The following is a 15,901-nucleotide window of genomic DNA, read 5'->3' on the forward strand; positions in this document are numbered from 1 at the left end:
GAGTTGCATGGTCTACTGACTCAGCCAGCCAGAGACCCCTTAAAGGTCTTTTTTTATTAGTTTAAGCCTGGTGTACCTTTCTTCTCCCTCATGCCAAATGGGCCTCAGTTAAAAGATTATGGACTTAACTAAGCATGCTAACCTCCAAGAAACCTTTCTTTCAAGAGTTAAGGGATTTGTCTGATCACCATATTCTAACAAGATAATATTGCTATTTAAAATTGAAATGAAATATTTCTATTTTTACATAATATATAAAACAAATGTGTTTCTTTAAATTAAAATAAAATGTTAGTTTTATTATTCAAAATTCTTACCATATTTGTTCACATTCTTCAGAGAGTTATGTCACACCTATGAACTTACATAGTTCATTTATATGTGGTTAGGTATGAGTACATCCTAGATTTTAAAGGTTGAAACAGACTCAAAAGTCCTGGGATGAAAATGACTTCCTGTCTAGGAACCAGTATTCTCAATTTAAATATTAATATGGATTCTTTTTAGTTGTCTTATTAAAACATAATGGGCTATTTTTAGGTATCTTACAGAAAATAAGCACTAAATTTACCAAGCAAGTATATATTATATTAAAACAATGAATAAAACAGGGTAGTTATGTAATCCAAAATGAGTAAGTTTAACTAGTTTTCAAACTGCATTCCAAGGAATGAGGTACCTCTAAAGATTCCTAAAAGATAAACTGTGATCACTATAGAGAGGTTAAATTTGTGTGCATGCAAACAACTTGAGCATAGAATGTATCATACATAATAAGGGATAAAATTTGAGGGCACTGTATAATTTCATAAAATGTGAGAACAGTCACTTATGTAAAAACGCACTAAACCAACAAGGGCAGGTCTACCACACCCCACAACTCCAGGAGCTACCACTGGGATTGTGTAAAGCATAGCCTACACAGCTTGAAGTAACTGCCCTACAATTTGGCCTCTTGAAAGTGACTCCAGTCATTTTGTTACACAGATTCGGTAAGGCTGGAAATAAAACAAGTTAGTTCCACATCCAACAGATACAAGAGAATTGGATCTGGTGAAATAGCTTCTGACATATTCAAAAACTTAACTTTTTGGCCATAGTTTATATTTAGCTCAAGAGTTTTCTATACTAAAACTGTTACTCGTTTCATATTAATTTAGAAAAGCTCAAGATATAACCATAAGATCTTGAGATTTTTAATAATCAAAATAAAATTCAAGCTTATAGGGGATATGCCTGGACTTAGTTCTCATGGGAGAAAATATGTCACTAATAGTACTACTGCTTAAAATCATCTTTAAATATAATTTACATGCTATTTCAAAAACCATCTCACTATTTTTATCAAAACAGTATTATCCAGTTTGATCTCTCCTCCTTCATTTACCATTTACTCCAAATGACTTAAAACTACTTCCAAGTTTGTCTACAAAAAACAGACTTTTCCAGCACTGGAGATAATGAAAAGCAAATGAGGAAAATGCAATTTCAAGTGGTGGGTTTCAATTATGTTTTGAGCAATAGCAGCAAATCAGAATAAATACTAAACTCCCACAGTAACCACTCTGAAGTGGATAACTTCTAAGTTATCAAATGCATTTTTTTCCTTTTAATCAGTTTCATTGTTTTAGAATCACACCCTTATAATATTTTATAGCCAATCAGAGGACAACAAAGCAATATAAACACAAGTAAGCCCCCCTGAGCCCCTTCAAAAAAGTTGTCAGTTTTCCCAGAAGTTTCCAAGTCCAAAAAAATCCCTGAGATCCCAAGAAGTCCCTGACTAGCTGCTTTCCACAACAGAAAGAAAAGGCACCTGAAGTGTCACAGTTCAAACTAAAGTACCATGCTGTGAAAAATAAAGATGTCCTTGATAATACTGAACAGTAATCAGAGTGGGAGCTGGGAGTCATATGTCCCAGGTACTTGAGACTTGTCCTGTATCTAAAGAAAACCTTTGTACTGAAACTGACCAGCTTCTGGAGGTAAAAAAAAAAAAAAAAAACAATTCAAGGAGTAAGAGAGCAAGAACCACCCGTTTTCTCAACCCAAAATGCCACTCATATGAGTATGGTGTCACTGGTTGCTATGGGCAAATCTTAAAATTCAGATTTCACAGAGTAGCTCCAGTTGCCTTAAAGCAGTAAGTTCTCAACGCTTAAAAAGTGGAACTTCTTAAAAACATACTCCCCACCTTCTTAAGATTCCCTCTTCAAAAGAGGAATAGGTTACGACCTTGACTTGTGTCATTCCAAGACCTGGGATATGACTCGCCCAGAAATCCATTCCACCCTATCACTTTCAGAGCACTGTCTCGAGTGACCGGGGCCACGTCATCACATCTATTCCCCCAGAGCAATCTTACAGGTTTATTAACCCATCTAGACTTACATCCCATTCTTGCTTCACAGATGTTTTCTTCTTCTTCACCTTCAGCACTTTCCTTCCTCCTCCCCGAGGACCGTAACGGTTCACTCTGACAAGTGACATCTAGAAGTAATAATCATATCAAATTTTTAAAATACAAGAAAAAGTGGTAATTAAGTATCTCTGGATGGGGACAAAGACATCTAGGAAAATAAACTTTAAAGTGTCAGAAGAAAAATTTAAGCATAATGAAAGGAACAGTCTTCCAAAATACTTGGTTCTTTCACTTCACAATTAGAAAGCTATACTGATAACCATGATAAAACAGGTTTCAAGTTAATAGCTTATATCTATTTGCTTAATAAAGAACTCCAGGAATACAAATCATGATAAAGATCAGAGCTAGGACAGGAGGTGTAAGGTTGTCATCAGTTACAAACCTCACAATTAACAGAGAAAATGTCAGTCACAGGCTAACAGTCTGAAAGCAAAAGGAAAAAGGCCAAGAGCTGGAGTTCTTTGTTGAGCATCCTATTACTGAAAATCACTACCATAGATACATATGCGTTTACCTAAAATAAAAAGGGGCTATATTTTAGAGACAAACGAGTTCTATCATTCTAGTATATTCCCACACAGTACTAAGGGAGGGTGACTGCCGATACTAAACTGGCATGTGGAAATTGCCAACATTTGCTTGGCACTCTTAAAACAGCAATGCCAAGGACACTGGCCTAAATATTACCCAAAATTAGAATAAGACTCATAGTTCCTGTACACTAGGATTTTACAAAATATAGATGTAACTTTTAAAAAGCAACACATATATATGACTCCCATTCCAAAATTTCATTACACACCTAAATAGTTACAGAACTTTCCAGCGGACCCCCTTTTTCCAAATTATCCTATAACAAGGACAGTAGGATCTTCCTTAAGCACACTTTTAAAAAATGATTAAGTAATAAAAAAAAATCCAAATGCAAGGATTTTCAAGAGGTTCTCCTTAGTCCTCTTTGCTTTGTCTTATCAATCACATTGACTCTTCAAACATGTTTTCTATTTTCAGGGTTTACAATTCGGCAAAAGTGGTAAGTGACATTTGAGTTGGAGAATAACATTTAATTGTCTTATGGTGATGGTAATGAGGACAGTAGAGGTGGTCATTAGCTAACAGAATTAAGGTACTGTTCTCAGTAAGTTCTTCCACACAGTATTTCCTTTAATCTTAACAGTAAGCCCATTAAGTATTTACTATTTATTACTCATTTTACAGATGAGAAAGCTAAGGGACAAAGAATTTAACTAACCGTGAAGGTCACAAGGGAAGTGGCAGAACCATAAATACCATTTTAAAAGATAGGGAATAAAGGGAGAGCCTGGGGGCTCAGTTGGGCTGGGCAACCAAATCTTGGTTTCCCACTCCGATCAGATCTCAGGTCAAGAGGTGGAGCCTTGTGTTAAGAGGCCACACTCTCAGCGGGGAGTCTTCTTGAAGATTCTCATCTTCTGCTCCTCCCCCTACTCATGTGTGTGCACTCTCAAATAAATAGGAATATCTTTTTTTTTTTTAATAAACAAACAGAGCACCTGCTTTGTCAGTTAACCATCGTCCTTCAGCTTTGGTCATGATCTCAGGGTCCTAGGATCAAGGACCCTGTCAGGGTGCTCAGTGGGGAGTCTGCTTCTCCCTCTCCTACTGTCCCTTTCCCCTGCATGTACTCTCTCTCTCAAATACATAAATTAAATAATTTTTAAAATAAACAAATAAATAAAAGATACGGAATAGGATAGAACTAAAAATCCAACACAAACCCTTACATTTATGGTCAGTTTCTCTTTTTTTTTAATTCTTTATTTAAATTCAATTAGCCAATACATAATACATCATTAGTTTCAGATGTAGTGTTCAATAATTTATCAGTTGTGTATAATACCCAGTGCTCATCACATGTATGGTCAGTTTATTTTCAGCAGAGGTGCCAAGAAACAATTCAACAGGGAAAGGATAGACTTTTCAATAAATGGTGCTGGGACAACAGGAGATCCATATGAAAAAGAATGAATTAAGACCTTTACCTCACAACATACATAAAAATTACCTAAAAATAAATCACCAATTTCATTTTAAGAGCTGAAAGCATAAAACTCATAATAGAAAACAGAAGCATAAATCTTCATGAAGCAATGGTTTCTTAGATATAACACTAAAAGCACAAGAAACCAAAGGAAAAAATACACTGCATCAAAATTTAAAACTTTTGTGCTTCAAAAAATACCATCAAGTAAATGACATGACAACCAACAGAATGGGAGAAAATATTTGCAAGTCCCATCTGATAAAAAGTTTGGATCCAAGAAACTTAAAACTCACCAAGAAAAATGCTAATATTCCAATTTTTAAATGGCTAAGGGAGCTGAATAAACATTTCTCCAAAGAAGGTACTAAAATTGGGCAATAAGCACATGAAAAAAATGATCAGCATCATTAGTCATTAGAGAAATGCAAATCAAAACCACAATGACATACCACCTCAAACCCACTAGAATGATTATAAACAAAAGGGTGGAAATAACAAGAGTTGGTGAGAATGCAGAGAAACGAATACTCGTGTATTGTTAGTGGGAATGCAAAAATAGCATGGCCACTTTGGAAAACACCTCAGTAGCTTCTGGAAAAGTTAAACATAGTTTCCACAATTCTAGTCCTAGGTATATGTCCAAGAATTCAAAACTTATGCCAATACAAAACTTGCACATGAATGTTCATAACAACATTATATTCTTAATAGACAAAAAGCGGAAAAATCCCTAATGTCTACCAGATGCTGAATGGATAAATAAAATATGATGCATCCATACAATGGAATATTACTTAGCAACATAAGGAATGAAGTACTGATATATGCTATAACATGGCATAGGAACCTTGAGAATATTATGGTTAAGAAGCCAGACACCAAAGGCCATATATTGTATGTATATGATTCTATTTACACAAAATGTCCAGGATAGGCAAATCCATACAGACAAAAAAGAGAAAAGCAGTTGGCAGGGTCTGAAAGGAGGAGGGAATGGAGAGTAATTGCTAATGGGTACAGGGTTTCTTTTTGAGGTGATGAAAATGTTCTAAAATGAGTCAGTCAATCAATGCACAACTCTGTAAATTTATTTAAAAGCTCTGAACTACAGACTTCTAAGGGGTAAATTTCAGGGTATATAAGTTATATCTTAATAAAGCTGTTATTAAAAAGATATGGAAAAATATAACAGTTGTTCAGAAACAGTTTCTAATGTATTTTACTCTCTAACCTACTCTTCAATTTACTCTGCAGAAATAAAGGAGAATAGGGGCGCCTGGGTGGCTCAGTGGGTTAAGCCACTGCCTTCAGCTCAGGTCATGATCTCAGGGTCCTGGGATCGAGTCCCACATCAGGCTCTCTGCTCAGCAGGGAGCCTGCTTCCTCCTCTCTCTCTGCCTGCCTCTCTGCCTACTTGTGATCTCTGTCAAATAAATAAATAAAATCTTTAGAAAAAAAAAAAGAAAGAAAGGAGAATAATAAAATGTCACTAAATCTGTTGGATGAATTATATACCCATTAAAATTGTATTAAGAAAAATGTTTAGTGACACAACCAAACATAAAATTAAGTGTAAAAAGTAGAATATAGAACTTCAAGTATAGTATATTCTCAATGATGTTAAGATACATACACTATTAATAAGCATTTATTTATGCTAAGCATTTCACATTTAATCCCACAATCCTATGAGGTACATTCTGTCTCGAGAGACAATACAGCACAGTGGTTAAGAATACAGACTGAAACCAGACTGTCTGGGCTCACATCCCAACTTTGCCAGAAATTGTAAAATGGAACTAATTAAATATATAAGTTGCTGAAAACCCCTACCTAGAATATACTAAGTTCTAATTAGATTAATGACGATGATGTCATTAACTGGTATTAATGGTGTCAACTATTAGTCCTTTCCCAAATGAGAAAAATGGGACTTAGAAAGATTAAGCACATATATTGCTCAAAGTCACACAAATAATAATGGGCAAGTGGGAGGTGACATTCAAAATCAGGTCTGACTCGGCAGCAGCTTTTTTTGCCCACAAGTTCTGTCCCCATGCTTTAATAAACCCACCTTTTTTGGGAAAAAAACAAAAACACAGGTCTCACTAAATGTAATGTACTTCCTAGAAAATGGCACTAATACTGAGTTATCTCTGGTTGGTTCTAGATTTTCCAGATTTTCTACAATGAATCCATTTTACTCTTAAAATAATCCATTTCAAGTTATATTATTTAAAATACTATACTTATTCAGAAGCTGAAATTCTACCAGCCTCAATTCTGAAAAACCAACCATGAGTCTGACAGATGCAAAAGCTTATGAGCAGTCAAAAAAGGCCCATATACTTCTTTCATTGGTGAGGCCCTCAATGTAACAGTATCATAAATTTAGGAAAAGCAGGGTTTTTTTTAATCATAGCCATTTGTACACTAATGGTAACTTCTGATGATAAATATAATTATCCAAACAGAACTTTTCTTGAGCAAAGAGATGTGGAAATTTAATACAAACAACCAAACAAATGCCTGAGTATTACTTGTGGCAATGTGAACAGGTCTCAATTTTAGCACAAGAAAATGTAACATCCCAAAAAAAACCATATTCACTGACAAAAACTGCAATGAAATGAAGGTAGATGCTATGGTCTGAATGTGTTCCCCCAAAATTCATGTTGAATCCTAAGCCCCAAAAGTGACAGCATTAGGAGGTAGGGCCTTTGGGAAATGGGGCCTTCGGGAGGCAGAGCCCTCATGAATAGGTCTAGTGCTGTCATAAAAGGGGCTCCACAGATCCCTAACCCCATTCACCATGTGAGGACACAGCAAGAAGGTGGTGGCTATGAACCAGGAAGAGGGCCCTTACCAGAACATGAACATGTTGGAGACTTGATCCTGGGCTTCACAGCCTCCAGAACTGTGAGAAAAAAATTTCTTATTTATAAGCTACCTAGTCTCCGGTATTTTGTTATGGAAGTCTGAATGGACTACAATGGTCTACTACTGTTCTCATTTTCTTTTTTTTTTTTTTTTTTAACTCCAATTTAGGCTAGCAAAGCTGGCTGTGGTTACTCTTAAGACGACCTGCAATGAATAATGCCATCATATGATCCCTTACCCTTGAATCTGGACAGGATCTATGACTTACTTGGGGTTTTTTCCCACTGTGATTTGTTTTATCCAATAAAACAAGGCAAATGTGAGGAGATGTCATTCCTATGATTACATTATGTCACACAAGTCTCTGTCTTACGAAAGTAGAGCAAGAGAGTCTCTCCTGCTGGTTCTGAAGAAGCCAACTGCCACTTGTGACTGCCATATGGCAGAGAACTCTGACAACTGTGGACAGCCCCAAGCAGAGAAGTCAATAAAAAGACTCCTGTGGCATACAGCCATAGGGAAATGAATTCTGCCAATAACCTAAGTGAGGTGAGCCTGGAAGCAGACTTTTCCCAAGCTGGGTTCTAGATGAGAACGCAGACCACCAACACATTAATCATAACTTTTTGAGACCCTAAGCACTCTACCAAGCTAAACCATGCCCAAATTCCTGCCTCACAGAAACTGTGAGATAATGAGTATTGTTTTAAGTCACTATGTTTATGATAATTTGTTATACAGTATAGGAGACTAATATGTTAGCCAACTCTCAATTCCAGCCTGTGTGTGCTAAGATCACAAAGGGAGAACTAAGCTGTAATGTAGGAACAACCCTTGCACTGAAAAGTGTTCTCTTGAACATTACCAATACAAGTGGGCATATTTTTCTTAATCCAGGATCAGACTTTGTGGTCTAACAAAGGGATTGAGTCATTTACAGATATCAGATATCATAGGGGAGCTGTAGTTCCTATGCTGAAATGCAAGACTATAGAGATATTCTGATGGTTTTTAGTACTAAGGAGTACAAAATCAGCATAGCCCAGAAAATCTAGGCCTGTTTGGAGAAAATCTAAAATATTAATACTTTCCTAACTGTAAATTGTTGGTGCCTTCTTACCTCTTCTCAAGCCTTTTCCAACGCTAAAGACTCCCACTGCTGGAAGCCCTCCCCTCCCTTGGTTTCCATGACACTTTTTCTCTCAGTTTCTCTCCTATTCATCTCCCCTTTTCTTTGCAGGCTCTGTTGGCCCCTCCTCAGATACCACATAATCAAAAACTTCACGCAGTTCTATCTCAACCCTCTTATCTTTACATTGGACACCCTCTCTCTTCATCCAATAATTGTTTTTTATAAGCTATCATATGCCAGACACTGACTGGCATTGGAGATAAAGCAGTAAACAGGTCTAATATGGTACAAGCTCTCATGGAGAGCTTTCTTACTTTTACTTTCTTACTAAAAAGTAAGAAAGGTGTTCACATCTTTCCTCAGTGACCTTATTAATACCCTTGAACAAAGCTACAAGTGCGCTAGACACATAAACACACAGTTAAAATGAGCCCCAAATCAAGGATCCACATTATTCCTCAATATACCAAATGCTCATTTCCAACTGCCTTCTGTGTGTATCTCCCAAATATCTCACATACTATATAGTCAAAATATAGCTTATCATCCATGCTCCTCCCCACCAACCTCTAGTTCTTGATATACAACTGGCATGCTCAGTAAATGTCTGAACTCAACTGAACTTACAGAATTACCAACCTCCTGGTTGCTCCAGTTTGAAACCTTAGTTATTAGCATCATCTTCTATTCCTTCCTGTCTCTTAGCCAATCAGATACCGAAATCTATTCATTCTTTCCCTGAAATATCTCTCTCATCTGTCCCCTCTTCATCTCTACTAGGAATGTCTTCGTCCAAGCTCTTTCTCCTAACTGAACTCCTTCACTCATATGCTACTTTGTTATCCATTATTTCAACAAATATTTTGAAAACATCTGCCAAGAGCCAGGCAAAAAATACAAGAGAGTAAAATGGTCTGCACCCTCCCAGAGCTTAGGGTTTATCAGAAGACCACAATTAAAATGAGTAATCTCAATAAAAAGTAAATTCAGTGTCATGTGAATACCTAACTTACTCTACTCAGTACAAAAAGACCACTACATCCCTGTAATTGCTCCCAAAATGTTTAAGCTGAGAGTTAAAGTATGAATAAAGCTAGAAGTGGGGGAAAGAATTTTCCTGGTGGGAGAAAAAGCATTTACAAAGGGTTTGAGAAGTTCAGTTTGACCAGCAAATTTGAAAAGGTGAGAGGCTAGAAAGAGGTTAAAAAAGAAAGGCAGAGGACATATCATGGCCTTCTAAGCTACAGCAATTTGAACACTATCCTAAAGAAGCCACAGAAGCCACTCGAGGATTTTAGGGAAGGAGAGTTATGATGAGATTTAGCAAATCCACTCTGGCTGGTGGAAAACTGACGAAAGGGAAACAGGACCTCTTTCCAAAAACTGTCCCTGCAATCAATCCTTCATCCCTATATCAGGACAGAGTATAACTCTCAGCCCTTTACTTTCTTCCCCAAAAGATTTTAATAGCTCGTCCCTACAGAGAGGACTCCAACTCAGCTACGCACTAGGACCCTCTGCCCTCCTTGTGGCAGGGCTGACCTTCCCTTCCAGTCTTTGCTCCGCTCAACCTCCCACACATCTAACTCTCGACATCACAAGTTGTTCCACCCATCGTTTCTGCTCTGCGGGGAACCCCATCAGACTTTCGCTCCCTACTCCACGCACTTAACTCCACTCACTCCTCAAAACTCATTCCGGCGGCTCCTCCTGATAAACTCTTTCCTGACCATCCAGTCGACTGAAATGACACTCCCTGTCCCCCGGTACCCTGGGTATTCTGTCTCCCGCTACACTGCAAATTCCTCGATAGCTACAAGAGGGTACCCCCAACTTCAGCTCTCTCCCCGAAAGCGATGCGCACACTCAGGGTGCACCTAAGTGGAGCGCGCTAGACACCAACACACCCACTCATCCTGACACACACAGACAGTCGCAAAACACAGAGTCGCGGTGCGCTTTCCGCACTAAGGATCCTGCACCCAGGAGCCTAAAGCCCAGGGAACGCAAGGGAGACGCCACCACCGTTTTCCCCGTCCTGCAGGCCGGTCCCTAAGACGCGCTGGGGCTACAGGCTGCAGGTCCCCGCCACCTCGTCGCAACCTGCCTTTCCGTTTCCCGACGGCCTCCACCACCTCCACTAAAACTTCAGGCTCCAGAACTGCCCGGCCCGCCACAGGATAACGCAGCCGACAACTTCCGGGATGTTGCCTAGGCTACCCGAGCCCCGCCCCCACTCCCTGGCGTATATCCGGTGAGGCCAGTGCGCAGGCGCCTCCCACAGGCTGGCGGAAATTGTGGGAAAAGGCTTCTGTGCGTGTTTTTTTCCTGTGCTCTGTGTAAGATTCAGGGCAAGGCTTTGAAGGGTAGGCGTGTGGCACTAGCCAGTTTCTCGTGAATTCTCTCCACACCAGGCTTCACATACAACATTTACTTGCTTTCACCTTTTTTTTTCCCCCCAAGAATGTTTACTGCCTACCAATGTGCCATAGACTGACTATAGTAGGCCCTGCGGGATCTAGAAACACTCAAGATCTCTGTCGTCAGTAAGCTTACTGCATAGTAGTAAACAGCTATCAACAACACCAATGTAAAATTAGAACTGTGACAAGTACTAGAAGATACTAGATACTAAATTTATAGGAGTATTTGTAGGAATTACTCAGGAAATCTGAAAAGTAGATGAGTCAGCTACCAGGGAAGAATAAAACAACCCTGCAGAGGGAGGCACATACGCGAAGCTGTGTGGCAAGTGCGAAGAACTGGAAGAAGTTCAGTATATCTGAAGATGAGAGAGCAGTGGGAGCTTGGGATAAGGAAAGCTGGTTTAATAAGGCTAGAGCCAGGACAGGAAGAGCTGTGTGGGCCATGTTAAGGACTTTACAAGCATTTTATTTGAAAATAGACCTAATTTGCTCCAATATGACAACTTCCTTTAGTCCTTGGTTTTCTACTGTTAAGACACATCCATACAGGGACCAGCAAATACGTTCAGCACCTTCTAGATGCTAAGAATTGCCTTCTAATAGTTTCCACTCTGACTGGGGAAGTTGATGTAGATATATTTGATGATCAATCAATATAATCATTCCCTACATACATCCTCAACTCCCTGCCCCTCTCTGAATTACTATAATACTGGGCAAAGCCACAACTCTGGCCTTAGCAAAACTACATACTAAGTGCCTGCACCTTTGCAACTGAAACTGAAAGAAGAAAAACACTCAACCATGTTGACTTTCAATTCATAATCACTAATTTTATTTTTTAAACTCATTTATTTTTTTGTTTGACACAGAGAGAGAGAGTGCACAAGTAGGCAGAGAGACAGAGAGGGAGGTGGAAGCAGGCTCCCCGCTGAGCAGAGTCCAGTGTAGGGCTGGACCACAGGACCCTGAGATCATGACCTGAGCCAAAGGCCGAGGCCCAACCCACTGAGCCACTCAGGTGCCCCAAAATCACTAATTTTAAGTGTGCCGTTAAAGATGCCCAAAAACCATATTTAACTTCCCCCTCCATTGATTTCTCCTACCCTTCTACATGAAAACTTTATACCATCTCTCACATCCAACATATCTTCCTCTATCCTCAGTTTCAGGCAGTAGTCTTGCTTCCTAATTCATTGGACACTGAAGTAACCTGAAGAGAATTTCCGTAAGTTCATATTGCTAATTCAATCCTTCTATCGCATCTTTACCCACAAACTTGCCTTCCAGAAGCTTAACAAAACCTAAACACAAGAAAAATGAAGAACATTACATCAGTGTACATAACAAATTACACATTAAATTGTTCAGAAACATATATTTAAAATATATGTAAAAGTAAATGCATGGCAACAATTGCATAAAGGCCAGAGGACAAAAATGGAAGTCTATTACTGTAAGATTCTTATATTATTCCTGATGTGTATAATATTACTTGCAGGTAGACTATAATAAGTTATATATGTATATCATAAACTCTAAAGCCATCACTAAAATACTAAACAGTAAAAATACTAAAAATTACTTGACTAGCCTAAAAGTAAGCAGAAAAAGTACAAAAAATGAAACAAAGACCACGTGGGAGAAATATAAAACAAATAGCAAGATGATAGAGTCATGTCAATCATTACATTAAATGTAAATGGTCTAAATACCCTGTTAAAAGGCAGAGATTATCAGTATAGGTTTTTTTAATTGCTTCCTATTGGAAGAAACTACATTAAATATAAAAACTGAAGTTTAAAGGGGCACTTGGGTGGCTTAGTGTGTTAAAGCCTCTACCTTCGGCTCAGGTCATGATCCCAGGGTCCTGGGATCGAGCCCCACATCGGGCTCTCTGCTCAGTGGGGAGCCTTCTTCCTCCTCTCTCTGCCTGCCTCTCTGCCTATTTGTAATCTCTGTCTATCAAATAAATAAAATCTTTTAAAAAACCTGAAGTTTAAAGTACAAAGATAAAAAGATAGGTCATGCTAACACTGGTCAAATGAAGTTGAAATGGCTTCATCAGTATTAGATGAACTAGTTTTCAGAGCAAAGAATATTTCCAGGGGTAAAAAAGAAAAAAAATTATTTCATAATGACAAAAAGGATATTAAATCAAAAATATATAAAAATCCTAAACATTTATTCACTTAATAAGAGAGCTTCAAAATAAATGAAGCAAAAACTGATGGAACTGCAATGTAAAATTAAAAGTCCACAATTATAATCAGAAATCTCAGAGCCCTTCATTGAATAATTTACAATACAAATAGGGAGAAAATCAGCAAGGTTATAAAAGACTTTACAAAACCATCAACCATTCTGACCTGATTGACATTCATAGAACACTGGTCCAACAACCAGCAGAATCCACATTCTTTTCATATATATATACAGAAATTTTAGCAAGATGGACAATAATCTGGACCATAAAACAAATTCCAATAAATTCAGAAAGATTCAAGTCATACTAGGAATGTTCTCTGACTACAATGCGATTAAATTAGAAATTAGTAACATAATGATTCTTGTCAAATCCTTCAAAATTTGGGGAAAAAATAATACACCTCTTAAAAAGCCCTTAGTCAAACAAGAAATCAAAGCAGAATTTATTTTGAACTAAATGAAAATTAAAATACAGGATATCAAAATTTGTGAAATGTAACAGAAATAGTACTTCAAGAGAAATACATGAGACTAAACGCCTATATAGAAAAGAAAGTCTCAAATCAGTGGCCTCAGCTTTTACCTCAGAAATTAGATAAATAAATAAAAACAAGTTAAACCCAAAGTAATAAGAAGAAAGAAAATAATAAAGATCAAAACTGAATCAATAAAAGAGAAAGGCAAAATAAAAGAAAAATAATGACAGTGATGGTTGGATCTTTGAGAAGATTAATTAAATTGCTGAACCTCTAAATAAATTGATCAGGAAATTAACTATAAACTACCAATATCAGAAGTGAGAGCAGTGAAATATTCTACAAACACTAAAAGAATGTATTTTGAATAACCTTATGGTAATAAATCTAATAAAACAGATAAATGGGCAACTTTCCTGAAAGACATAAATTACCAAAGCTTTCTCAAGAAAAAAATAGATAACCTGAATTGCTCTGTATCTGTTACAGGGAGGAAACAAGAGAGAGACATAAAGGAGGAAGGAAACTTTAGAGGGTAATGGATATATATATAATGGTTTCATGGATATGTATGTATATAACACAAGTGATATGTGCACGTTAAATATGTGAAGTTTATCATCAGTTATACTCAAGAAAGCTGTTTATATAGATTTATTTGCGTGGTCCAAATATAAGCTGGGTGAGCTCCCCAAACCATAAGATGCCCTGCTTCTACTTAGCCTAATTCCAGCTTCTGCATTCCAACTTCCAATCAGTGTTTCTGAAGTTTTCCCTTTATTACACTATAAGTCTTTTTCACTCCTCTCCTATCTTTGAGTCTCTGCCTAATGCAGGTGATGGTGGCTGAAATCTTTCCTATATCAAGTTCTGAATAAACAGTCTGTTTACTCTCATGTCAATAGACTTTGTTTCCACAACTGCTTAGATTTTTTAATGACATTGATTTTTTTTAATATTGGCAAGATTTGTAATAATACTGATAAGATCCATTTCAGTTAGGTTCAAGAGCATGTTTTATCCAATGTCTCTTCCAATAGATGAAATTGCCTGGTTGATGATCATAAAGAGCCTATTTAAGGTTATTTATTTGAGACAGAGTGAGAGAGAGAACATGCCCAAGTTGGGCAAGGGATAAAGGGGGAGAGTCTTCAAGCAGACTCCCCACTAAGCAGTGAGCCAAGCACAAGGCTCAATCCCATGCCCCAGGAGATCAGGATCTGAGCTGAAACCAAGAGTCAGATGCTAAATGAACTGCGCCATCCAGTGCCGCATAAAGAGCCTATTTAAAAGTGTTGTGAGAAGCTGGCCTTAACTTACTTACTCATGGGTATGGTACATGTTTCCCTTGCAATATTTTGCCACATCTCCATGCTACAGAGAAGAGTCTAATATCAAGCATAAAATTTCTAAATGTATGGGCCTTCCTGTTAACACTTCATTGGGACATAATCAATGCATCTCTGAGGGAATGGGTCATATGGCCTTACAGACTAGTGGGAGTACATTTAGCCAAGGGAGCTCAAGGATTTCTGAAAGTTTGGCTAATTTTAATTTAAGGACGCCATTTGTTCTTTTGATTTTTCCCAGAAGTTTGTGGATGCTAGGACAATACAGTTTTTGAGAAAGGGTAATGATTCACAAAGTTCTTTTAAAAGGATTCATATAAATTTTGTCTTGGTCATTGGATATAAAAATTGATATACCCCATGTTTGAAACATAAAATCAAACAGCTTTTCAGAGACTGAAAAAAATTACAGCAAAGATCTTCAGCAAGGAAATGGTTTAACCCATGCTGTGGAGAGTGGGAACTGGATAAAACTCATCTGAAGGTGTTTAAAGGGTCTTTGAGACTTTGGCTCCCACCATGCCTCATCTTTACAGGTTGCATTCTGTCTTTTTTTAAAGTTTCCCAACTAATGTTGATTTGAAATTGTTAGCAAGTTTTTAAAGATTTTATTTATTTTTTTGACAGGGAGAGATAGAGAGAGCCAGAGCACATAAGCAGGGGAAACGGCAGAGAGGAAGGGAGAAGCAAACTCCCCACTGAGCAGGGAGCCTGACGTGGAGTTTGATTCCAGGACACTGGGATCATGACTTGAGCCAAAGACAGATGCTTAACTGACTGAGCCACCCAGTCACCCCAATAGTAAGCAATTTGTCTTTACTGTGATGAGCCTTTTCATGGAGAAATTCAGCTAAGAATCATTTGAAATCATCTGGTGCCAACAAATGGCCATGTTGAGTGTGCCAAGGATGATCTCAGTGAAGGATATTCTTCGTCTTTCCACTCTTCCATTTCCAAATCAGTCGTTTAATGTGGGTATTTA

General features: G+C 37.8%; 1 protein-coding gene across 2 annotated transcripts in view; it reads right to left on the reverse strand.

Moving 5' to 3' along the window:
- Positions 1–10,635, reverse strand: part of SPICE1 (spindle and centriole associated protein 1) — a 54,339-nt gene extending 43,704 nt beyond the window's left edge. Inside the window, exons 1-2 of one of the 2 annotated variants that reach the window (XM_044251399.1) lie at positions 10,568–10,635; positions 2,392–2,490 (exon numbers count right to left, since the gene is read on the reverse strand). In XM_044251399.1, coding sequence (XP_044107334.1) covers positions 2,392–2,490 — 99 coding nt within the window. In that variant the 5' untranslated portion in view covers positions 10,568–10,635. Of the gene's footprint in view, positions 1–2,391; positions 2,491–7,314; positions 7,748–10,567 lie in introns of those variants that run through there. The other variant, XM_044251398.1, reaches the window with a different exon arrangement.
- Positions 10,636–15,901: the final 5,266 nt, after the last annotated feature.

Source organism: Neovison vison, chromosome 6, assembly GCF_020171115.1.
Source record: "Neovison vison isolate M4711 chromosome 6, ASM_NN_V1, whole genome shotgun sequence".
Lineage (NCBI taxonomy): Eukaryota > Metazoa > Chordata > Mammalia > Carnivora > Mustelidae > Neogale > Neogale vison.